The 25,665-nt window shown below is 40.9% G+C and overlaps 1 protein-coding gene and 1 long non-coding RNA gene across 3 annotated transcripts in view; both read right to left on the minus strand.

Annotated features, from left to right (window-relative positions):
* Positions 1-2,662: 2,662 nt before the first annotated feature.
* Positions 2,663-10,734, minus strand: LOC109316604. The gene is made up of 2 exons (XR_002102883.1): positions 9,827-10,734; positions 2,663-9,777 (listed from the first exon to the last, which is right to left on the minus strand). It is a non-coding gene; the product is annotated as an uncharacterized LOC109316604 (long non-coding RNA).
* A 2,869-nt stretch (positions 10,735-13,603) lies between these two features.
* The window catches only part of LARGE1 (LARGE xylosyl- and glucuronyltransferase 1), a 297,653-nt gene continuing 285,591 nt past the window's right edge, over positions 13,604-25,665 (minus strand). Inside the window, exons 13-14 of one of the 2 annotated variants that reach the window (XM_019544811.1) lie at positions 20,844-21,039; positions 13,604-15,532 (exon numbers count right to left, since the gene is read on the minus strand). In XM_019544811.1, coding sequence (XP_019400356.1) covers positions 15,335-15,532; positions 20,844-21,039 — 394 coding nt within the window. In that variant the 3' untranslated portion in view covers positions 13,604-15,334. The remainder of the gene's footprint in view (positions 15,533-20,843; positions 21,040-25,665) is intronic. The other variant, XM_019544812.1, reaches the window with a different exon arrangement.

The following is a 25,665-nucleotide window of genomic DNA, read 5'->3' on the forward strand; positions in this document are numbered from 1 at the left end:
GCTATTATACAAAAGGTGGCTAGCAGCACCACTAGATTTTTTACTAAAAATGACCTTGGGTCCTGCACTTTTAGTGAACTCAGTGTTACTGGTGTGAGCTGGGTGTGCTTTATGATTGTCTAATGGATTAAGAAGTTGAGTAGACTTTTGGCCCTTCCCAGCTTCAGTTTGTCTCATAACTGAGCTCAAATAGGAATAAGGCTTTTGGCTGCTCAAATCAGATCACTTATGGATATGTTCAAAGCTTGAGTCTAAGCATCTAGAAACCTTTTCAGACCAAAATGAAGGCATGTAATAAATTTAGGCCTCAAAAGGTTTTGCAGACACTGGAAGAGAGATGACCTGGATCACTTTCTGTAAGCTAAGTTCTGCCCAAGCCTCGTTTAGGTGTCTAGTTGACGGCTTTGGATCTGGCTCTATATAAAGTATATTTTCTAAGATCAAAATTTTTTAAAAAAATGGATGCATAAAGCTAACCTCAGAAATTCATGGACACTTAAGTTGGGCCCTAATGTTTTCAGAAGTGCTATGAACTCTCTTTTTAATTGATTCTATGGGAGACTTCTTAGTCACAAAGCTGTGATGGAGTTGTTCATGATGGAACTGTCCTTGGAACGTGTACTCCACAATGAAAAATGGGGTGAGGGCAAAGTTGGGTAGCGGAAAAATTTAGGTTTGTGGAAATTTGGGGCAGAAACACAAAAGAGAAGTGTTGCAGATATGAAGGCTGATTCTGCAGTCCCTTCTGTGGCAAAACTCCTCCAGACATCATCAGCCTATGTAAAAGCAGTGCGGTCTGAAGCCTTGATTTAGAGAATTTAGCCTGAGGTGAAATATATGCACTTTCCCTCCATACGTTTCATCTATTAATTAGCTAATACTTTATAAAGCAATCTGAAGGTGAATCCTGCTGCTATATATGCCACAGAGGGCCCACAGGAAGAGCAGCTGGTGGCCAGAGGCAAATGACTCCTTTTCTCCCTAAAGGTCTCAGGGGTGAGGCATAGCTCCTTCTGACGGAGCATGCATTCCTTAACACACTCCTTCTCCACCCTGTGAATAGGTTACAACCTACCTGACTCCTGCTGTAAATCATGAATGCTTCATGGAGATCCAAGGCCATTGTCTCATCTAGGGGGAGAAATCTACTCATTTTTTTTTCCTCAAATATGGACAAAAATGGGAAGAAATGTGGCTCAAATGGAAATGGCATTAGAATACCCCCTGGGAGTCAAATTGTTACGAATAAAATGCTATTTACAGAGTTAATGCAATTCTTCTCTTGGCTTTGTTTAAGTCTATTCATCTAACAGAGAGGGCCAAATTCATCCCCTGTAGTACCTTTGAAGATGAAGGAGTTAAACCAGAAAGTTTTACCACTGACATCAACAAGAGCAGTAGGTCAATGCTGAGTACTTTTAAAGAAAGTACACCCATATATTCTCAGTCCTCAAATTGGCTGTTAAAGAATTTTGAACATTTAAGTTTTCAGTAAATGGAAAATTTCAGTAACAATAGTTTTAAGTGTGTGCGTGCGTGTGTGTATTTATATATATGTATTTATTTTCTTTTTGGACCCCTGTTTCCCTCCAGAGGTCAAAGGAAAGTGAGGAATAAGTCCAGTACTGTAAAAAATCTTTAAAAAAAATTATATGTATAATTTTTTAAATATATATTTTAAAAATATATATATAATTCTTGTGAAGTCTTTCTTATTTACATTTTTTCTGCTCATATGATCTTCATTCTTGGACACTGCATTCTTACAATACATGTACCATATGTAAACTTCATTATGACATCACAGAAGTACGCCAAGTTTCCAGTGGAAACGTTGTTTTGAGTTTAGTAAAAATATATAAGATTCAGCAACAGCTAACCAACACACCTCCTCCCACCTCTACTCCTGGGTACTGAAGTGCCTCTGGTTCACAAGCATGGCCCTTGGACTATTAGATGGCGGGGCAAACCTGGGTCTCTTGTAGCTCAGACTTATTATTCACCCGCTGAAACGACCCTAGCTGAAAGTGAGATTATAATCATTACAACCCTAACAACTGAGACATCTCAGAATGGACATCAATTAAAGAAAGTTCAGACTGGTGCTTGAATAGTTTTGTCTCTTTATCAAGAAAGAAGCTTCATTTTAGCTTGAATCTCACACATATACCTGGCAGATCAACAGTCTGTAGCAATGTTTTCTCAGCAGGACCTGTCTCCATGAAGTGAATCAAGTCAGTTTCCTTGGTTATCTGGCACCCATCTGCTGGTGGTAGAATATGAATTGTCTTCTGCACTCCCTCACATGTTTGATGTCTTATAGACAATGGGAAGCCATAAGCAAGAGGGGAGGAGGTGGTCCAGTTTCAGCAAAGCATTTAAACAAGGGTTTATCTTTAAGCAGGTGAATTGTGCCGCTATCTTGCAGAACTGGCTGTATGCCTATATACTCACATAGTTGGGCCAGGGTCAGAGTGAATAAACCAGAGAATAAGAAGAATGGAAAATAAATCACAAAGAATAATGATTTAAAAAAAATTATGCATGCCTCTCCCACCCCCTCCAACAACAACCATCACTGTTTTTCATGTGAACTGAAAAAACACTACTGGTCTCCTACTGAAACCAACTTCCACCAAGTCAGATATCAGCAGAAAAGGAATTGAGAGGATTATTTCACAATTTTATTGCACAACTGAAAATTAAACTTTTTCTTCTTTTAATATTTACAAGCCATTTATTTTGCACACACAATCTAAACAGCATTTTCCCCAATAAAATTATCACCTAGAAAACTTACACACAGACTGAAGCATACATGTAAACTAAGTATTTGTGTTAAATGCCACTTGCCTCAGTCTAACAATCCTGGAGGGGTGAGGCGCTTGGGAAATGGGTTATGGAAATCAGCCCTCTTTAGGAAATCTTGCCTGTTCAAAACCTGCTTATTTAAAAAAGAATAGGGGAGCAAAAAAAGATTTTTTTTTTTTTTTTACCTTTAATGAATTGTAATTTAAGGACCACCTCCTCCCTCCCTCCCTCCCTGCCTGCCTACCTAAGTGGGAGAGAAATCAAAGGGTTCAGTATTAGTTCAGGTAGAAAGACAACCAGTAAGATAATGCAGGTAGGACTGAGATCTTAAGATTCAAACCCTTCAGTGTCATCAGCCTTGCAAAGAAATGATAAGTGTTGTTTTATGCAATGTTCACCATAAAGGTTATGAAATTCCAGTTTACCTCTGAAGTGTGAAAAACTACCTGTGTCATGGCAAAAAGGAGTGAGGTGCATATCAAGCCTTCCTGAGGAAACACAAAAGGCTTCCCCCCCTTTTTATTTATTTATTTATTTATTTTTACAGATTTCTTTCCTGTATCATTAAAAACAGTGTTTGCTGATATATTCATTTCTGCAAAACCATACAGCAGTAACATGATGCAATAATATTTGCAAATCATTATTCACAGTGCCCTTTGTAGTATTTTGCCTCAACTGCCATTTTCAGGTCACCGTTTTATTATTTAGGTCACAATCTCCCTTGATTGTTACCATGCTGTGTTCATTGGTGTGTTCTTGATTTCCACAGCACGTGAGCTATTGCCTACCTATGGCTGATCTGCCCAAAATTCTTAATCAGAGAGACCAGTTTCTTGAAGATCTAAGAGTTTCTGGTTGGGCTCCTAAAACCTGATGCATTCAGAAGTGAACAAATGTATTTGAAAACTGGGACCATAGTCTGCAGTCTCTTACATGCACTCAGATCTTCTTGTCTTCTTTAGGCTGAGACCACTTTTGGCAAATGGTTGCTAAATGGGAAATACTGCATGGTCTTGGAAGGGAAGTGAGTATTTGTCTTCTGACACCTGGCATGCTGTCCATTGCTACCTATGCCATTATGTGAAAGGCAAATCTATTTGTAGTGTGAAAGAACAATATAAGCTAGTCCATTTCAAGTCTTCCAACACCACTATGTTCCCCGAAGCTATTCATAGTCACACTACCATCTCATCCAATAAATGATTAGTTATAGCTTTAAAGGCAGGATTGCTTTTGGGTTTTAAGCATCTTCTGGCTTCTTTTTGGGGCTATTAATTTTGTATTAAAGTCTGATCCTCCTATTCCTAACATATGGAATTTTTGTTTTAAGTTACCTCTATTTTTCAGGGAGATACTGAGGGAGAAAGGGATTCTCTGTACAGCATTCATAAACCAGTGCCTCAAGATGTGAAAAGATGTTATGCTCTCTTAAAAATATACGGAAAATGTAACGAGGAGGGAGACGGACAATATAACTAGTGATAATAGGGCGTACTAAGAGGAGAAGTACTGTTACAATGGGCTGAGTCAGTTGGGAAAGCTCTTTGAGGTTGGGTGCTTTGCCACTGCACCGCTACTTGAATTAAAGACTCATGCAAACATATGGACTATTCAAGGGACAAACATTTTGAATGTTTGTGGCCTCATATAATAGTATAATTACTTGTGGGAATGCCCTTTGACTACTCAAGATGACCCTCTTCACCCAAAATAATAATTTCTGGGAATGCTATTTATAGAGGCACAAAGGTAAGGAGCCAGAAAGATGCCAAATGTAGGAATACATTTCAAGTCAATCGAAATATGGAAATCACAAAGATGGGATTCCTAAGCCCTTGGCTTCCTCTGAAATTTAGATATGAAGAATAAAAAATGAGAACATTCCTAAAATCCATATCAGGGCATGCTGAGAGCCAGATGGGCAAAAGTGAAACAGCACCTGATTGCTTTCTAAGAAGGAAGCTCCAGTGATGGTGTATACTTCAGAAAGAACTTGCCCTGTGGTATAACAGGAGCTATGGTTCCTTAACACTTATGGTCAGAAAACCCACTGAGACAGGAATAAAACCTGTGACACCACAGAGGTAAAGGACAAGGTTCTAGACAACAGGGAAGCCTATTCTCTTGACTTCACTGTTGTGTGGAAAGTCTCAGTGTCTTGCTTCACACAATGTTTTGAAAATGTCTGAGTACAATCATTACAGAAGAAAACTGTACAAACCTTTCCTAACAAAAGTTTTGCAAACACTGCAAACTCTGTTTTATTTATGAGCATGGAAATGAAACCAAAGAAAGCTCGTGTGAAAAATTTGGGGCTCAGACAGCCTCTCTCTCTCTAACCGTTGTTTAAAAAGACCAAGTTCTATTGTATGTAACAAAACCTGACAGCAGGTATGTGCAAAACTTTCTGGCTTTTATGAATCTCCATGCATATTATCCTTTGTGAAACCTCATGAATCTATCTGCTAATCATAGGTCTTAACAAAACTCATGCATTTTTCACTTTGCATTTTACCATACTTGAAACAAACCCTAAATTTAAAAAATAAATGACACAAACTTTGCCAAAACAGGTTGCTGTGACCTAGGAGAATTAATGCCAGTAGGACTGATAGGTTTTAAGGACATACAGGATCTTTTAAAGCAAACAGTCCAACCTCTTGCATAACAGGTGACAGAAACTCACTACCTATTCCCAAGCATTTGATAGCTGAATTTTTGGGTTCCTCTGTAATAGTATAAATGGTAAGCAGAGGGTAATGTATAGGAAGGCAAATACAAAAGGTTTATGTGCTCTCTGAACCTTTTTGCTGGTAAATCTTAGGCATCGCTATGCATAAGGGGCATCTATCACTTCTTTGAGAATACTTTTCAAGTTGCAGAGAAGCACAAGTAGAAATCAATTCAATACCACTTTCACTAGGACTATACAAAAACCAAAACAGCTTGATAACACTGCTGCCTACCCTAGGCTGTTATTTCATTTGGACTGGATGAATAGCTGATGGAACAATCAGCATAGGTTAGCTTTTAGTCTTTCTTTTTTAGACTGCAGTTGTTTTACAGCATTGCCAGGGAGTGCTGATGCTGCAATGAATCCTCCTTAAAAACAAAAACAGAAGCTTTCAAGAGCTCTAACAAGCTGCAGCTTTGCTCCAGCCATTATCTAAACAACTGTGGACTTCAGGTGGGAACAGTTTGGAAAGGATGAATGTTATGATTGCTGCCATTACCATGCTGTTTTAATTTTTCTGGCAATCCTCCTTTGCTTGCAAGCATGAGAGGAACAGCTGTGAGACCAGCAGAGCTAACACAAATCAAGAATCTTTGAGCTGGGCCTGATTTAAGCTCAGTGCTCAGCTTCACAAACTCTACAACAACCACAATTACTAGCAACAGGAAGGTCGTGTAGTCCAGTGATCAATGAGAAATGTGCTCAGACACAAGGGGGCACTAGCCACATCAGAAAAGTAATGTTCACCTTTATCTTGGCTCAGGATTTGAACCTAGATCTTCAGCAGATACTAAGTTTCCCCCTGCTTCATTACTCGGGGAAAAGATTAAGACTGGTCCTTTTTTACTTGCTCTGTTTTTTTTGGCAGACTCTTGTTGTGCTTTGTTGCAATTTAAAAAGCATTCTCAAAAAAGGAGTGACAGACATCTTTTATGCTGAAGTACTGCTTGGACTCCTTACCTCGCAGATTCACATTTTTAAATACATGTTTAGGACCCAATACTGCATGGCTTCTCTGTGTACAACTTCCACTGACTAGGCAGGCCCCCCCCCACCTTAAGAGGTGGTTACAGAATGGTGCCCTAAGCAATCTACTCAGAAAACCTGAAGCATAAGTTTTGATCAATTTTTTTCCACCCCCAAACCACAGTTCATACCTACTCTTTGAAAAATAAAAGCCTATCTTTCCTCAGAATGAAGGAAATGAAAATATTATTCAGAGATCAATGCCAGTGAGGATAAAAAGAAATATCAGGCAGCTGCCTGATTCCCAGAGCACCATCCATTCTGCACATTAAATGAAACAGGAGTCTTCAGGACAAGGTAGGACATGAACAGATAATCAAAGTCTGTATCATAATACAGCTGCACAAGGGGACTGAATTAAAGTTGCACAAACAACTTTCATTTTGGCAACTTTTCATTTTTGGGTGATTGAATTTGTACCTTTAATAATGTGTTTTAAGTTAGTTTTAATTCTTTTATATATATATAAACATAAAAATCTGTGTATGTAATATATATATATACATATATAGTTACCGCATACGCACACACACATGCACACACTCACTCACACACATACATACACACTGTAAATGAGAATTATATCTTAGCTTGGTTTGAACTGGTCTCATCTGTTGGAGGCCTATGAAACAAGTTGAGGGTAATGACAGTGTGTCAAGTCATAGTTTCAACTTGACATCAGAACCATTTTTCTTTGTATTTTAACAACATCCTTAATGCTTATGGATTTTAATTGATTATTAGGTTGCTATGCCTTGGTTGTATGGCAGAGCTGACTGCAGTTTCAGTAACAGGTGAGACAAGGATTTGCACAAGATGATTTGGATAGGGATGATCCTGCTTCAGGCAGGGGGCTCTCCAGAAGTCCCTTCTAGTCCTACTTTCTATGATTCTCTGAGAGTCGCATGCTGGTTTTGTATACTCCACAATGGTTTCCACTGAATTTTGAAGTGGCCACAAATCATAGAACATTTCTCACTTTGCTGAAACCATAATTATCTGTGTGAAATAAACCATTCAAATCATTATGGTGGGTACTAAGCTACGGGATGACAAAAAGTAGTATTGATTTGTAACCTGGGGTTTAAAAACTCTGCCTACTGATTTTATCTGTAGGTCAACTATTCCACTACAGCAACTATCAATATGTATGGATAAACAGACTGATATGGCCCAATGGATGAATAAATGTTTGTCCTTCTGCCTAGATCACAAATGTTTCTTCAACCGGTCACAGCAGCTAAACTATTTTGAGCAAGTGCACACAGTATCCAGAAAAATTTTTCTAGGAAAAACATTTAATCATATTAACCATGACAAATAACAACTTATTTTTAACTGAGAGTTCTGTGCTTGCCTTCAGGGGCAGGTGTGTGAGAAAGCCAGGCAGGTGGAAAGAGGACTCTAAGAAAGCTATGGCAGTTTAGATCTATGATTGTAAATGTTCTCCCAAATTATAAAGGTCACACATGCCTAGATTTCCTTTTCAAAACTTGGTGCTTGAGTTCTCCTTTAAACATATATAAATAAATAAATACAAAAGTCCTTCTCATTCAGTAAAGTATGCAGGCATGCCTATTTATAGTCTAATTACAAATCATGAACTACTTGCATAAAAAAAAGTTAGAACATTTACCAGTCAATTATGTTTCTGCATCTTCAGGATCAGAATGGAAATGTTAGTTTATTTTCTGTCATCACATGCAGATAGCCCATTTATTCCAGTCTGGTTTAATGGAGATACAGAAACTTAATTTTTAAAGTAATACTTCTTGGCTTTGAAATTCTGGAACAAAAGCAATGGCCACGGATTTGTTCTTCCTGTTTGGCACTCTCACAATCTAACAAAACAGACCTCATTTACCTTTATAATTATTGATCCTCCTTCCATTTGCTGAGTTGCTGGGTTCTGCTGATAGTCCACTGAATTCTAAGGAACACCCTTATGGTATCTAGCAGAGCTGAGGGGAGTGTCTTGCAATGTCTCTCTGCTGATTAACAAGCAACAGCTCATGAAGTCCTGGCCAGTCTTCCTTAGCTAAAAAACAGACAGTGGCCATTAGGCAGATAGATGATGGCCACAAAGATGGGGGAACTGTCAAGATATGGAGGGCATATCATCTGCCTGACGTGGATTATAGTTGTATTTGAATAAAAAGTAATGTAAAAATAAAAGCATTAAAATACATACTTGATATTAAATTATAAAATATACTATTGTACCTAACAAAAAATTGCATGAAATGTACTCTTACAGGGCATATATAAATCTAACAGCTCATGCCTGTTAGGGCTTTATTTTCACTTGTTTAAAGAGATAGTGGCTGCATCCCAGGTGAAGTTATCATCATGGCTCTCTCTCTATGACAGTGTTTACTATGCTGCAACAGATAGTAAGCAATTAATATTATACAGTGGTGTCATTCATACCGTTGTAAGTAAAATGGTGTTGGAGCTACTGGTTTGGCCACAAATTCTGCCATCAATGAATACAAGGTCCCATCTACATATTACAAATATTGCAGTTAGCTAGCTAATTGTGCAATTGCCTTGAGACCAGCTACACATGCAAAGCAGCTATCATGCCATATAAAGCTTCAACCAGCTATAAGAATAAACCTTGAAAATGTGTACTAACTGTACATCTGGTTGGCACTGAGCTTTAATTTGCACATGAAGCAAGGTCTGCAGGGGTGCACCATGCCCAGCTGGGCCTCGGAGTTCTGCAATTGAGGGGACTCTCAGCTCCAGCAGCTGCCAACTCTGGGTCGTGGCAGCACCCCACAGCTGTCGGGACCCAGAATCCCGCAGCAATGGATGTTGGGTGCCAGGACCCAGCTGAATCCCAACAGCCAGGGGGTGCAGCTGCCCTGGGAGTGCATGAAACCTGGCATGATAGCTACTTTGCATGTGTACCTGGTCTCAAGGCAACTGCACAATTAGCTAGCTAACGGCAATATTTGTAATATGTAGATGGGATCTTGGATTTAACTGACGGCAGAATGTGTGGCCAAACCAGTAGCTCTGTTACATATTAAAGGTGAAAACTCAATGTGTTCAGATCATTTTAAAGCAGGAATGACTGACTTAACAGACCATCACAGTTTCTTGTAGCTTATGTCCCGGGAGTGCATGAAACCCTGGGACTGGGAGATTGTGGCAGCTATGATCTCCCAGGCCTGGGGGTTTCAGTACCCCTGATGCTGGGAGATCATGGCAGCTGTGATCCCCAGCCCTGGAGGTTTCACGTACCCCCAGTGGCAGCTGCAATCCCACAGGGAGATCATGGCAGCTGCAATCCCCCAGGCCCAGGGGTGTATGAGATACCCCCATGGCTCAGAGTCCCTCAATTAAGGGGGCTCCCAGCCATGGGAGCTTATTTCTTGCTGGTGCATGGGGAGCCCGGGATCAGCCTTCCCCTGTACCAACAATAACGTGCGATGGGATCTAATGTATGATCCCAAAATCACACTTCCTGCCATGCATGTATGGCATGGCAAGAGGTGCAATTGTGTGGATTACGCATTAGACCCCATGGTCCCTTTACCTGCATGTGTAGAGGGGCCCCAAGAGAATACTAGTGGGCTCCATTAAAAAAACAAAAAACCAAATACATGCATGCTAAATGGAACCAGATTCCTGGCACAGAAAACTGGCAAGGTTTGAGAGAATTATTGAAAGTAGGAGCTTGAGGAAACCTGACAGGTCCAACGACAGCTCAGGAAGGACAAAGCCATCTGCTAAGGATGTCAGTAATATAAAGGTATGTCTTTATCGAGTAAGGGATAAAATGGAAATTATGGTGAAATGAGTAATAGGACAGGTCGAGAATACTACTAAATTCCAGGAAATATATCAGAGTTTCAGGCTAAGGAATTTAATTTGAAAAGTGCAGAGCTAAAAATACAATCTAGAACATTTCCCAATTTGGAAACTTACAAGCTAAAATAGGGAAATCAGAATGTTTGGCAATGGAAGAAGAACTTGAGATAACAGATTGGGCCGTGCGAAGCTTTGATCCATGATTCAATTAGGCAGAGATTTGGCCTGATTCAGTGGCCAAATCTCCAAATCCGAATCAAATCAGGAGACCCTTTGATCCTTCCGAATTGAATCAAAACCCTCCGAATCGATTCGGAGAGATTCAGAAAGATTTGGTGATTTGGACATAGACACAGCTTTAAATGTTTTTTCTGCATACCTTGAGGTACCAGGCAGCTCATGAATGCTGAGATGCTGGGGTGCATGGAGTGTCTCATAGGAGCACGGGGGACTCCCCAGTGCACTTGGCAGCAGATCCAAAAGTGGACCAGAAGCACTTCTGGTTCCTCCATGCTTCCCCCCGGCTTGGCGTCTGGTGCCTCCTGGGTCTGGGGGGCGCACCCGGAGTTCCCTCACGGCCAATTTCCAAGCCTAAGAGGTGCAGGGAGGGCCCCCAGCGTGCTTGGCGGCAGACGTGGAAGTGGACCGAAAGTACTTTTGTCACCAAGCACACGGGCCCCACCCCTGCCACGCTCCTGTGGGACGCTCGATCTGCCCCAGCATCACAGCGATCATGAGCTGTGCCTGGTACCTCAGGGTATGTAGAAAAAACATTTAAAGCAGTGTCTATGTTCGAATCACTGATTCTCTGAATCAGCATTGAATCTTCAGATTCGGCTGAATCGAATCGGGGACAGTGATCTGAATCAATTAATTGAATTGCTGTCCCTAGGTTTGGCAAAATCCAAATCAAATACGGCCTGTTTTGCACACCCCTACTAACAGACATTACTGATATATGGTGGAATGTCAGAAATCAACAGGATGCTGTCAGACCTTGATATAATTTATACAGATGATAGACATGTGGTGGGGTGCAGCACTCATACTTGAAAGATTCCAGGGAATCTACTGAGTTAAAATTTCTGAGTGGAGAGGTAAGCGGAGCAGAATACACATCCCAAACTAGAAGAATACAAATTTACAAATAAGGCTATGTTTCTGTCCTCTTGATCAGGAAAATGATATTGCAGGCATAATGTTTGGGGGGAAAAAAAAAGAGGTTGCTCTAATAATACATTAATAATAGGAAATAGCTGTGACCCATACAGAGGCTGGGCAAATGTTACCAAATGGCAAAATTTAGAGAAGTAACTTCTCAGCATCCTAATCAGCTGCATCTCAACAACACAAGTTTAGAGTACACAAGAGAACAGGCTGTTCTAAGCTTTATACTAAGTAACATACAGAAGTTGGTTTAAAAAGAAAATGCAGTTAATCTATTCAGTAATAACGACCACAATATAATTCAGTCCAACATCATTTGGTAGAGGAATGGCATAAAAAACTAGCATGGTGACAGCTGACCAAAAGGGAAGCATTTAAAAAGAAAAAAAGAAACAGGTAAAAATGCCCTAAGTCAAAATTAAAATAGTTAAACTCAGCATGGAAGATGCCTATGAATACCACAGTCACAGAGATCATGTATGCCTACTTAAACAAATAAAAGAGAAAGAAAAGAAAATAGCAGCATGATTAAATTGTAAGTTTCAAAAGGTTATTTGAGCCTAATTGATAACCTTCAGAAAATGGAAATCCAGGCCTGTCAAAGCCCATGCAAAAGAGTATAACTGGTAAGATGAAAACCAAGTGGGCTAAGAGGCAATTTAAAGAGAAAATAGCTAAAAATATAAAGCAAAAAAACAAATGTTCTCAGTATACCAGAAGGAGAAAGCCTGAGATAACTGGTGGGACAAGTTGCCCCTAATGAACTAAAAAGAGCAGTTAAAGACAGTAAGGGCATTTCCAAGAAACTAATGGTTTATTTGCATCAGTCTTTACCACAGCACATGTTGGACGAACACCTAACCCAGAGACCCACTCTTTCTAAGTAATAAAGTTAGAATAATGTCGTAGACTGATTTGTCAAAAGAGAAGGCGCTAGAAAGAATCTATAAAGATTATTATAGTCACCGGGTCTAGATGGTATTCATCAAAGAGCTCAGAGGAATAGAAGAATTAAATAACCAGGCTGCTAAGAGAAATATGCATTCTGTCATTAAAATCACCAACTGTAGCAGAGGGCTAGAGTACCACAAATGTACTTTTGTATGGTGCTGGAAGGATTCTGCTAATTACAGAGAGTAAGCAAACCTAATCTGATAGCAAAGAAATTAAGTGAAATGATAATAAAACAGGATTATATAACCACTAGATAAATATGGCAGGATGGAAATAAATCAGCACAGATTCCATAAAGAAATATTGTACCTCTCCAACATAGTAGATGTCTTTGAGCTAGCCATCTTTATCTCAGCTAGCACACGTAAGCCTCCATAATGAGCTGTAGTAAGTAGCTGCTGGCATAAGCCAATAACAAATTACTACTTGGCCCACCCCACATCACCACCAAAAGACAGAGCAGGGCTGGAACCATAGCTAACGTTGCTATGGCATAGCTGAACAATGTACCATACTACAGGTTGTGCCTTGTAGGACAATCTAGCCTGAACCCAACACTGATGGAGAATGGTGTTCCTTTCCCACCCTGGGGCATCATTGTGAAACAAAGAACAAGTGAACATCCAGAATTTAAACAGTGCTGTATGAAACTGCTTTAGTTACACTGAAGGACCTGCCAGCAAATTCATATAGGGAAAAATCAGTGCTTCACATCACTCCTTAGTCTCTGTTACGAATAGACTCTGTCACCCTTACTCATACTGAGCAGTTGGTGGGAGAGTATTATACAGTGCAGATTTAAGCCCTCAGCAGTGAGGGAAGTTTCTATTTTTTTCTGATATACCACAGTCAGGGCTTAGTGTTTATTTGATTTTTCCTCGCCCCTCAAACCTTTTTATATAAATCTTCTCATAAAGCCATTAAGTAAAAGAGAAAAGCACTTTGGAAAAATTAAACAGTGATATATACTTACACAGCCAACAATACCAGGGGGGGAAAAAAAATCACAATTACATAGAGCCTCCCTCCCCTTCTTGTCAACAATGTTGCTATATTCCTTTTTTGTTTTGTTTTTGTTGTTGTTGTTTTTTCTTTTTCGTTTTGCATTTCTTTTCTCAAATGTACTCAGCCTAACTCACATTTGTACTTCAGACATCTGGCTTAGCTGTCTTGAATGTGCTGAAAAATAGAACCTTGGAGTTGTAGGTTAGAAAGAAAACTGAGATCTAAAGTGATTAGCAGGGGAGAAAGGGCTGAGGGTCCAATGACTGGAAAACGACAGAATAAACCGAGCAAAATGCGGTGTTGATCCATTCTGCAGTCCAGGCAGAGGTGTCGCTAAATATTGTCCTACATGACTAGGGGTAGGAAGAGAGACACATTTCTCTCTTAGCTGATTCTGCTGTCTCTATTAACATTGCAACTGAATACAAATAGCCCTGGAAGGGGTAGTGCATTAAACCTCATCTCTTCATCCAATGTAAACACAACATTAATACTGAAGAATAAAGAAAATGGTAGAAAGTCCAGTGTCTTGTGTTCTGTGTGTGTTTTGCTTGTTAGATGTCCTGTCCACCCTCTGAAATACTTCTATGGATGTTGAGGTTGTGAACTTGACCAGCCCACATTCAAGCAAACATTCACACTCAGATTCCCAACACATTCTCTTCTCCCCCTCAAAATGGGGAGTTTATTCCTCACAGTTTTCTCCTTTTATTATAAACTCCTTTAACGAAGTAGTTCTGAGAGCCTGCAGCAGGCAGCTTGACAGCACCCAGGCTGCTGAGGTCTAGCTGCCACGCTTATATTTCCTGTTCAGCAAAGAAGTCCACTTAAAGCCCACGGCGCAATGCTTTCACCACTGGACATGCAATGAAAGAGCCCGCTGGTTACTATCCCCAGCAGAAAATGCATTCTAGGGAACATCCCTCTTCTTGCCTTTAAAATGGTAACAGGCTACAATGCGCCCATGTATTTCACTAGACACGTGTGAACAAATTGCTCTGGTGAAAACAGACCTTACACTGACAGGTCCCTTCATATTCTGGCAGAGGCACCACTTTTCTTTACTGGACCTCTACAGCAGGGGATGGACATGAAGGAGACCACTTCCTTTCAACAAAAAGGAATGGAGGGTAGGGCTGGCAGAAAGGCAGGGGGGTGGAGGTTTCCAAATCAAACAGAATTAATTTGATAAAAGATCAGCTGATGCCATGAAAATGCCTACACCAGTAACACACCTTCTCTATAGTGCAGTGTTGTATATGTTTCCCCTCCATTTCCAAGGCTAATTCAGACCTTTGGCTCATCCTGCATTAACAAGGCCATCCATATGATCAGGACCACTGTGAAAGTCCATAGGTAAAAGTTCCCTTTTAGAGTAGTGTAAATTTGCATTTTACAGGACAGTGACCTGAAGATCTTCCTTTACAAATAAAAAGCATGTGGAATTATTAAATAGCAACATGAAATCCTATATTTTCTCTTTGCTCTGCAGTTCTGAGAACAAAAACCTTCCCCTCCTACTCTCCACTCCCAACTCTGTGCGGTATGATAGGTGCATGTCCAGCCTCTCTTATACACCCTTTGCAAACACTAAAGCTGAAGGCTGGAAGGGGAGGAGTGGAGAGGTGGGGGGAAGGGAGGCGATTACTGAGAGCAGTCTGAAGTCATGTCACTTCAAATTTCTACTGTTAGAACTGCTGGGTATGATATAAAAACAAAAAGTGTCTTTCAGTTCCAAGTTAAAAGACTGGGCCCCAAACATTAAGTGGCTCCTCCCTTCAGTGTCTGTTTCCATAAATGAGTTCTGTCGTGCTAGCTGTTGTTCTCTGCCGTGAGATATTTGAGAGCTGCAAAACCATAGCGACGAGACATATCCTGCTGGAACTCCTCCTTCAGGGTCTTGAGACAGATGCGGTATTGCTTGTTGGAGCGAAACTTGGTGATGTCGAAGCTGGGAGCATGCGGCATGTGGATCATATAGGCATTGGGCAGCACTATAAATTCATATTCCTGGAAAAGAAAGACATCAGCAGTGAGAAGTGCTTCTCCTGCACTGAACCTTTCCTCTGTATTCACACATGTACACCGGTCTTTGCTGTGGCACATATAATGGTGCAATGTAAAGCACAGAGGGAAAAATGTAACTACAGAGGAGACTGGTCAAGCCAATCTCTTTTTCTTTTAAATGATGTATAATGATGTAAATGGAAGATATGAATCCTACCTTTCCCTTTAAAATGCTTACACAAAAGGAAACCAAAGTAATAGAGGTACAGAATTAGCATAATATCTTAAACCTGGTCTACAATAATCTTTTCTTATCATAGCAGGGGAGCAATGAGGTGAGATCTCTGCTGTACCTAGGCTTGAAGTAGTCCCTGGTATAGATGCAAGCATACCAGCAAAGCTACACAATTGTCACCATGGCTTATTTTGCTCAGGAGGGCTGCAATAGGCTATACAGACAAAAACACATTTTTTCCAGTTTGACCTGTGCTCATGCTAAAAATGCTCAGTTTGATCAGTATACTTATAGCAACTGTGAGCTTCAACTGCCACCCATCTTTTCCTCTGGAGGTATTCTACCCATTTTCTTTCTTTAGAGCTGGTCAGGGATTTGTGATAAAAAGTTTTTTATTGAAAAATTCTGATTCATGGAAACTCACATTGCTGTAAGGGATCTGGAGGGTCCTCTTGCAGGTCACACCATATACACCTCTGTGACCCAGGATAAAACACCTCTTATATATGTGTAAGCCTTTACAGGGTCAAGTAAGTACCTTGCGTAGGTCATACACTTATTTTAAGTTGTATTCTGCATTGAGTTCTATGTAACTTTTAGTTAAGTAAGTCACTCTTACTTAAAAAGATACCCTTTTCACCAAGACAAAAGGCTGGGGATAGTAACAAATCCCTGAGCCCATCACCATTATACGCTTACTGGCTACTTAATATGTTGCATTTATTGTGTGAATATTGGACCTTATGCTGAATACTGTTTGTGGTCCACATTTAATGTTAAGATCACTGTACTTATAAGACTAAAAGCTGTGGGAACTGAGTGAGGAAGTACTGGTGCTGAAGAGAGCCAGACCATTGCCGCTGCATCCATGCTGGACTGCCCAATAGACAGTGAGCACACATGGCTGACTGCTGCCACACCATCCAGCGAGTCAACCCTTTTGGGACTCGCATTGTGTTGTTCAATAAAGAGTTTGAAATGTTGCCTGGTCCTCTTGAACTCTCATTACCCATTTCCATAGGAGGGGTCATAACACTCAAGCTTTCCTGTTAGAACTAATTAAAAAGTCATTAGACTCTACCATGCAGTGAGTAGGGCCTGGGATGTAGGAGACCCATGCTCAATTCCCTGTTCAGCAGGAAGCATTATAGGGACTGAACCTGGGTCTCCAACAGTGCAGCTGAACATGCTAACCACCAAGCCTGAGTATTTTGGATCTCTCCCTCTTTTGATCCCCTTATTTTGTTACGAAGCATTTAGGAAGTCATCAGTTCTGGTCTGCTGCAGAAACCAAACAAGCCTGAAAACCTCAGCATTCTTACAAAGCAGAATTCTTGTTTTCAGATGCTCCCTATTTAGAAGGGTGATTGCTCTGCCTCATTAACCTCACTTCCAGGACTGGTTCAGCTTACTACTCGGACCCTGCACCTTGTGGCAGAGGTGCTGCCAGTGGGAATTTCTCCAGAGTATTTTGTTTTTTGCTGAGATGCCAGTTCTGAGAGGCTCGTGCTTTCCCCTGATTTAGGATGAAAGCTCAAGTCTCTTGCAATTTTAGAAGCCTCTGCAGAGGCACAGAATATTCACAGAAAGCTCCAATAGACAAATGTGTTCTTGCTAGGAAATAGTTTCTCTCAAAAAAACCCCATAAATTGAGAGGAGACTGGCAATTCCCAGGAAAAAAAATATACTTGTTCACTGAAGCCCCCAGAAACAGATTACTCAAACCCCCACTATCCCAATTTAGGGAGTTGATACTACAGTGCAGATGCAATATTGCTTAGGCAGTCATGAGAATATTTGATAGCAAACTATATGTGCCAACACGTTTTATAGAAACAAGGGGAAGCTCTGAACTGACAGATTCATGTTATAAGGTGACAATTTTACAGCAAGAATCAAAATAGTCTGCTTCTTAAACAGAATCCTTTAAGCTGGAGAGTTAGAACTGCTGGGAAACAACAAGCAGCAAGAAATAGAAAGAACAATAAAATACGGCTTTGAAGCTATGGGGCCCTGATGATTATCTGACCCAATATCTAAGGGCAACACCTGCAGAAGAGAATACAGTGTAAAAGTAAGCCAAAGCCAAACTTGCCACTCTGCAAGTTTCGTCATAAGAAACCCTGGGCAGTTTTTTTCAAAAACTAAATGGCTAAGCAACGTAAGTTTTGAAAGCACATCCCTTAGTGTTTCTGTCTGCTTGTGTCTGTAGACTGGAAATGTTTCGGGGGGTACATGCATTTTTTGTGTTTGCACATAGCTCCCATCCTAACTTGGGACTTTATGTGTTATCAGTATGTTAAATCACGGCTGTCCAATTTCTGAGTCACTGGGGACTTTGCACTGGTTGTCCTATGCCCCATGCCAGCACCACCTCAGCCACGCAGCAGGCATGCCCCCTCCCCAATGCACTGTGCCTGTGCTCTTGCATTGCGTGGGGTCCTCTGAGCCTCCCAGCTGTGGGCCCCTTAGCCCTGCAGACTGCACTGTGCCACCCTCAGGGGCAGGGGAAGGACATGGAAGCTGAAAAAAGGGGGAGTCCAAAGACTTTGGTGGTAGCAGTGAGGGGAACGGTGCCAAGATTGGGAGACTGAAGACTGCAAGTTAACCCCTTGGGGACTGCACACAGCCTGCCAGCCACCAGTTGGACATCCCTTTTCTGAATATATACTAGTACTACTACAGAGTCCTTTTTAGACTGGACACACAACAGATTAATGCTGGTGCAATTTATGTCAGTTCTGTATACCAATTTAAGTTACTGTTGGGAGCAAACTGACAACCAGCTTTCCTGGGCGAGCTGAGGCAGTTGGCACTATTGCAGCTATTCACTGCCAGAAGGTGGTGAAGCCAGTGGACTACCCCCAGGGGAGATGCAGAAACAGGACACTTAAACTTACGTCATTTTCACTGGTGAAGTTTTACCCTCTGCTTCTGACTGGGGTGACCCCACTGCAAATTCGAGTTATAAGTTACTCTTGTGTTGGGCTAAATGTCATGCATCTGCTCTTAGTTTACATCACTATGAGGTCAGGTTACACTGGCGTAAACATGTCATGTGTCCTGGCGCTTTGAAAGAGGCTGAGCTGGGAGGCTCAAAGACAGGCCTCTAGCCGCCAACCAGTTCCAGGAGCCAAGGTGGGGGTCGATGGATGCATGATAGGGTTCTTTCCTACAGCAATGATGGTCTCACGTGTGGGGCCCTCAGGCTCTACCTTAAAGATGCTAAATTCTTTGGGGCAGGGGCTATCATTAGTTACATATTTGAATGAAAAAAAAGACATCTGAATCCTCCCAGAACAATTATTTCCCTCTTCCCTGCCAATCTGAAAGGCTGTAGCAGCAGGGGCTCCTGGGCAGATGCTGGGGCTGCTGAAGAACACTGAACTATTTTGTGGTAGCAAAATGTGATTCTGCCGCTGATACTGGAAGAATGAAGCCGCTGAGCAGCAATTACAAACTTGATCACTGATGGCAGCTCACGGACATCAGAGATGCCCAGCATCATTTTCTCATTGCTTGGTGAGAGTTGTGGCCCAGTAATTTTGAGTCTTCTCCAGATTGACAGGCCCCCTGAAGGAAAACAGCTCAGTCCCTCAGCCGTTACAAATTAAGTTTCTCCTAAATAGGTGTGTTTTGAGATTGGAGGAATGCAGAAAACCATCCCCAGAGGCAGTTCCAGCCCAACAACTTTTCAAAATATCTGTGCTACAATCTGCTTTCAAAATTCTTTGAATTTCCTTTGTGTAAAACTCAATGCTGGGTAAATGCCTCTGCTGAAAAGAGCTAAGCCACGAAGACTACAGGAGAGCTGCAATTGGAAATGTAATTCTGGTTACACAGATTAATGGACAAGTCACTACACTGACACTCTGCACAGCTGATTCTTAATTGATTAGTGTTTGTAAAATGCACTGTACAATTTAAGTGTGAAGTATCATTACTAAAGACAATATAAGACATTTTCTCCCACTCCTGGTGAGAGCCTCCCTTCTGCCCCCCTCCCCTGGTTCCCCCATTCAGAACACTATTTTCGGATACAGAGGAAAAACAGCAACTATGTGGAGCTGTAAGCAAAAGGACCATCTCTCTCCATACATGAGTGAATGCACAGCCTGCCTACATTTCACATGTTAGTGCTGCAGAAAAAGAAGTGGCCATTTTCCTTACACGTCTCTGGGTTGGAAGAGTGAGCAGAAAAGGTCCTCCAAAACCTTGGCACTTTGCCCTCAAAATGGTGGCTGGCCATTACAGCAGAACAGGGCTGATCGAAAAGCAAAACTTCCAGTTGGTTTGAAAGCCTGTCTGTTCAAAATTTGGTGAAAGCCTGAAAGTTCTGCTAATTCCCATGAATTATCTGTTACTCCAGACCCTGCTGTTGCTGCTCAGAGAAATCAGCTTTTTCCTTAATGTCATATTTAATAACAGACATCCTGCTGTGAAACAGGGGGGCTTTCTGGAATCTCAGGATCCCCAACCCTGGTTCACTCTACCTGGCAGTCCTACACCAGAGTCACAAATCCTGGAGTCCCATTAATTACCTTAGAGCTGTGGACCTGGCACATGTAGGATCTCCAGGCAGGCTGGGGCAGTCTACCAGAAGTCCAGGCAAGGCTCCATTGGAGCCCTGCCTGTGATTCAGCGAAGTTCATCAAACCTCAGATGTCTCATATTAAGCAGTTCAGACTCAACAAACCAGCATCGTCTAACTAAACTCCATGAGTCAGGTGAGTCAGTATGTGATGGGTAGGGGTAGTAAATAATTTGCTCTTAATCAGTCAGTAGCTAACTACTACCCACGAAAAGACATGGAGAGTAGGGAGGGCAGTGTGCCTCTGAGACAAGAGACTCTTCTTAGATTTAATTAAGTGAGGAACCAAGGCACAATTCTTTTAATTCTCAACAAATAGTACGGAGGGCTTTCTCTTGCAGCTGAAACAATCACTTGCAGAGTCCAATATACCTGGGCAAGTGATTCTATGATGCAGAAGCTGAGTTAACTCCACAGGACAAGGTTTTCATTAAAAAACAAACAAACATGCACCCCCTCAGGCCGACTGTTCAGGAGTTGTTTCTCACCTGTGCATCCAATTCCATGATGTGAGCTACTTTGTTCCAGCCGAATCCAACAAACCTCCTGTCATATTCTGGGCAGTCCTGCCTCACAACAACATATGGCTCAAAGTCTGCTTCCCACTCCACTCGATAAGGGGTGGTGGCAGTTCGCCACTTAGCAAAGTTCGTTGGCGCATGCCCTTTTGTCCAGACGTGATACCTTAAGCAGATATAAATGGCATGGACATGGGAGAGCAGTGAAATAGGGCACATGTTGGCAATGCTATGTAACACAGAATCACAGAAAATTAGGGTTGGAAGAGATCTCAGGAGGTCATTTAGTCCACCCCCCTGGTCAAAGCAGGAGCATCCCCAACTATATCATTCCAGCCAGAATAACATTATTCATTAGACAAAACCATTTAAAATGAAGAAGTTGATTGTACAGTCTACTTTGTCGTTTTTAGACTATATAATCAGCAAAATGGTACACTGGCCATTTGTGAAGCATTTCCCAGCGCCTCTATGTGCTTGATGCTTCTATACATCAGGCTGGTGAAGTTAATTGTCAAAAGAACAGTTGTAAAGGACCATCTGTGTCTCAGATGGGAAACAATAATTATAAAAATCGTGAGCTTATACTTTGACATTTCATATTTACATTGAAACAACCATGTAGCTGTATCAATGCTGGAAAATGGAAATGAAACTCTGTAGTTCAGGTAAGACCTTTGAAAATCAGATATTGCTAAAACAGAGCGATGCTCATGGCATATTTTATATTCTATTTTTAGTCCACTGTGTAAGGGATACCTGGAGCTCTGGATAAGTACTATTTCTTTTTCTTCTTCTTGTTATTGTTGTTGCTGCTGTAGAAACCCCAATAAATAATTAAATTAATAAGTCAAAGCTCACAGAAATGCTTTACATGACATCACAGATATTTCATGTACCGTGGATTGTCCATATGCTCCTATATAAGAACAACAATTCAACTTACAAGAAAGGATTGTTTTCTATTTTGATCATTTTATTTATGTCACAGCAGGTCCCTTTTAAGATCTACCTATGTCCTCCCCATTAACACAAGGATCAATGCTTCTCTCACCTACTTGCTCTTCTCACACCTTTCCAGAAATCAATGCGACAGGCTCTTGTCTTAGAATCATGAATTGAATAACAAAGCAAATATACAGCTAGCAACTTGTACTATAATCCTCTGAGAAGTATAACAGAAGGGACAAAAATATCATGCAACTGTGCCATATAGGTAACACAGCCTTCAAGGAGGCACCTCATGGCTAAAGTTACGTATGTGAACAAATATTTTCAGAATTAGAGCCTAAGCTCTTGTTCTGATCTGCAAAGTTCTCATAATATTACAAAACCGTAAAGAAGCAGAAGGACAGAGGTATAAGTTACAGACAAAGAGTATAGAGTCTAGGGTTTTTTATGGTTTATAATATCTGAAGACACTGAAAGAAGCTAAGGGTTCAATGCCTTTCTTTATCCTGGAGGAGAACAGCGCAGGAGGACATGACTATTAGGACATCACTGTGCTATACAGCATCTCATATCCTTTGGAAGATTCAGCTTTTATAAGTGAAAGATGAGGCATCATTTTAAGGGTGCTAGTCAACCCTGGTATCCGATAACAAAAAGCCTTTCACCTGTACGTCACTGATTTGCATCCTCTCGGAGCTGCTAGAGATCAAAAGCCTTTAACAGCTATTACCCATTTTAGGAAAGGAGTTGATTGCCTCCATCCACTCTCTACTGGATAGCTGTCTATGTTAGAAAAAGACATAATCACAACAGGGGTTTGAAACAGACATAGGAGTGTGCGGAATGCTGCATTTTTCATCATCCCACTTCTGGCATTTTGAAATTAATTATGATAATGATAATAATTACCACTAAACACTTATGGAGTGATTTGTATCTTCAAAGCACCCTATAAACATTGGCTAATTAACTAATTCCTGGAGAGAATCAGTCAAGTGCTGCTGCTCCTACTGATAATGCTTCCTCAGTGGCATCAACAAGAGCCAAAAATGAAAGTGACCAGAGTATTTCATTTTCACTCTGCAGCTATTGCTAGTCCCTCAGAGGTTGTAATATAGGCAAGAGCTGCAGCACAGGTATATCTGTGGGGGGAAGAAAGAGAAAACCACAGAAGAGAAAAGCAGGAAATTAAAAAGAAAAGCGAGGAGAATACTGGGAGGGTGGGTGCAGGGGAGAAGGAGACAAAAGCAGAAGGGAAGGAAGTGGAGGCAAAGAAGGGGAGGAGTTTTGGGGAAACATGGGCCCTGAATAAAGGAGCTCCATGTTCCACTTTTGGGAACATGGCATATGTAGGAGATCGTATACTCTCCAAGTCTGTTCAGATCTTGGCCTCCCTGCCCAGACAGCTGACTTTAAGATGCCCATTTGGGCAACAGTGATGGTAGTTACCTGAAGTGACCACTTGCCCACAAGAAATGACATAGAGATGATCAAAATATTTTGTATAAAAAGGCTAAAGACTCTTTAAAATTGCCTGAAGTGTGGCAGCATGTTCCTAAACGAACTATACCAGAATATATCCAAGGATCTCTTATGAACAATTCTTTTTCTGCATATGGATATGGGAGAGAAGAGAACAGGTGGGCAAGTGAAATGGCTTGAGGAGGGAGTCCTCGTTTGTTTTCCAGAATCAAGTGATTTTGTGGTATATTACAGGATCGCATGTAGAAACTACAAACATTTGCAGCAAAACTTCATATCTGAGCAATCAATACGTTACTTCATTCTCAGGATGAGGGGAAAAATCTGGTTCTTAATTAGATAAACTATGGGATCAAATATCTTGCTGTCTGGGAACACAATGCAACACATATGCAGTTGCATTATGCATTAAGTGATAATTGTGTCTCATGGGAAATATGTCTGGTAAGAAAAGCAGAAGCAGCAGGTTTAAGATGAGAAGAAAGTGGGAGGTGGATGTAGGTTGCTGTAATAATACCATCGCCCTCTGATTATGCAAGAATAATTAGGCTGGTGGGCCTCCTGTATGACAGTTTAGGGCTACAGACATGCTGAAAGTACCTTTTCACAAAAGGCTGACTGTCTTATGAAAACTTAGCTCTGCTGAGGATATTCAGATATTATTACAAACCTGTACATCAAGAGAAACTAACTAAACAAGATGAAGAATTTTTACCAAGCATGCATCCTGGAGATTGAGTGGTAAGATCTGATCTGCTAATCTATAGCTCTCTCTTTGGCCTGACAACAACTATAGTCAGTCTTGTCCTTCAAGCCGTTCTCATTTTCCAAAGCATATAAATATGTGCTTAGCCTAAAGATCATAACAAAACTCATTACCTTCAGTGTGACTAATCATATGTAGGACTGTGAACACGTGATTTTTTGGTTTGCTGGGAATTCCAAAAAGTTGAAAAAAAATCATTTCAGGTTGGTATAATTTTTTTAAAGTATGCTGGTTAACAGAAAGTAAAAAAAAAAACAGTAAAATCCCTGTTTTGGAATGAATGAAACATTTATTCCCCTCAAAATGAAATGTACCATTTTGGTTTTGTGGGTTTATTAAAGCTTAAAAATAATAAAAAAGTTGTGAGAGTAAATTTCTTAGCAAAATATTGTTTCAATTGGAAAAATTAAAATATTTTATTTAAAAAATGTTTAAAAATTCCCATTTTGAATTTGCTTAAAAAATCTGAGTAAAATGATCCACTGAAACCAAGAGGATTTGCATAAAATTTCTGTCAACTCAAATCTGCATGTTTTGATGGAAAAATGTTTCAGTCAAGAAGCATCCAAATCTGTATTCATTTTTGCTCTTTTGGTGCCTCAGTCAGTTAATCTGAACCTAATCATTGCTGGTTATATGATCTCAGCATGACACTTATCTTCTGTGTTTTCCTTATGATTGAATAATCTACCATGGACACTGTTTGATGTCTGTTTGAAGTCCAAAGTGGGGATGTAATTCCAAGGCACAGTAAACACCGATACTACGGTCATTTCACATAATATTCCACTGCCACCGAGGTTTTAAAACAGCATATTTTAGCAACTATAAAAAGCTTATATGCCTTTGTTTCTTCTGGTGGTAGTTTGGGGATGTAAGTGAGAGATATTTTGTACAACTCAGCTGCCCAAAGGCAGAAAAGGTCACTATCTGGGACAGAGGTAACAAAAGCTATTTCACTAAGGGAAAGACTATAGTCTACCATGTGCTATGAGGATCTGGGATAAGGTAGAAATGATCAGCAATCACTGTCACAGCAGTTCTCCTCCCAGCTCACTCCCACCAGCTTGGCTTCAAGCTGAAGAGTTATTAAAGCACCTTGAAAACGTAGGTGGAAATTCTCTGCCAAGATCCCAGCTGCTGTGTAGCACCTGATAGATTTGAGCAATGTGATGAGCCAGAGAAGATTAGAGGAGAGTTTCTGAAATATATTCTACAGAAGCACGTAAATCTACTGCAGATCTGAAGTCCTTCTTCAGTTCTGAGTCTGTCCCTGCTCATGTAAAACTTCCACTGAGTTAAAGAGAATTCTGCCCAAGAAAGGACTTCAAAATTTGGGTGCATGTGTAATGCACAGCGTGGACTGAAGAAGATGCCAGTAATGGAAAACCACTACTATGTAAGCTGAAAAGGGTTTAAGGCTGATTAAGGCTGGAAGGGACCTCGGAAGATCATCAAGTCCAGCACCCCGCCCAGAGGTCAGGAAGTCAGCTGGGATCGTAGGATCCCAGCAAGATAAGCATCCAATTTACTCTTGAAGGTGTTCAATGTAGGTGCTTGAACCACCTCCAATGGCAGGCTGTTCCAGACCTT

Source organism: Crocodylus porosus, unplaced genomic scaffold, assembly GCF_001723895.1.
Source record: "Crocodylus porosus isolate Cpor-Errol unplaced genomic scaffold, CroPor_comp1, whole genome shotgun sequence".
Lineage (NCBI taxonomy): Eukaryota > Metazoa > Chordata > Crocodylia > Crocodylidae > Crocodylus > Crocodylus porosus.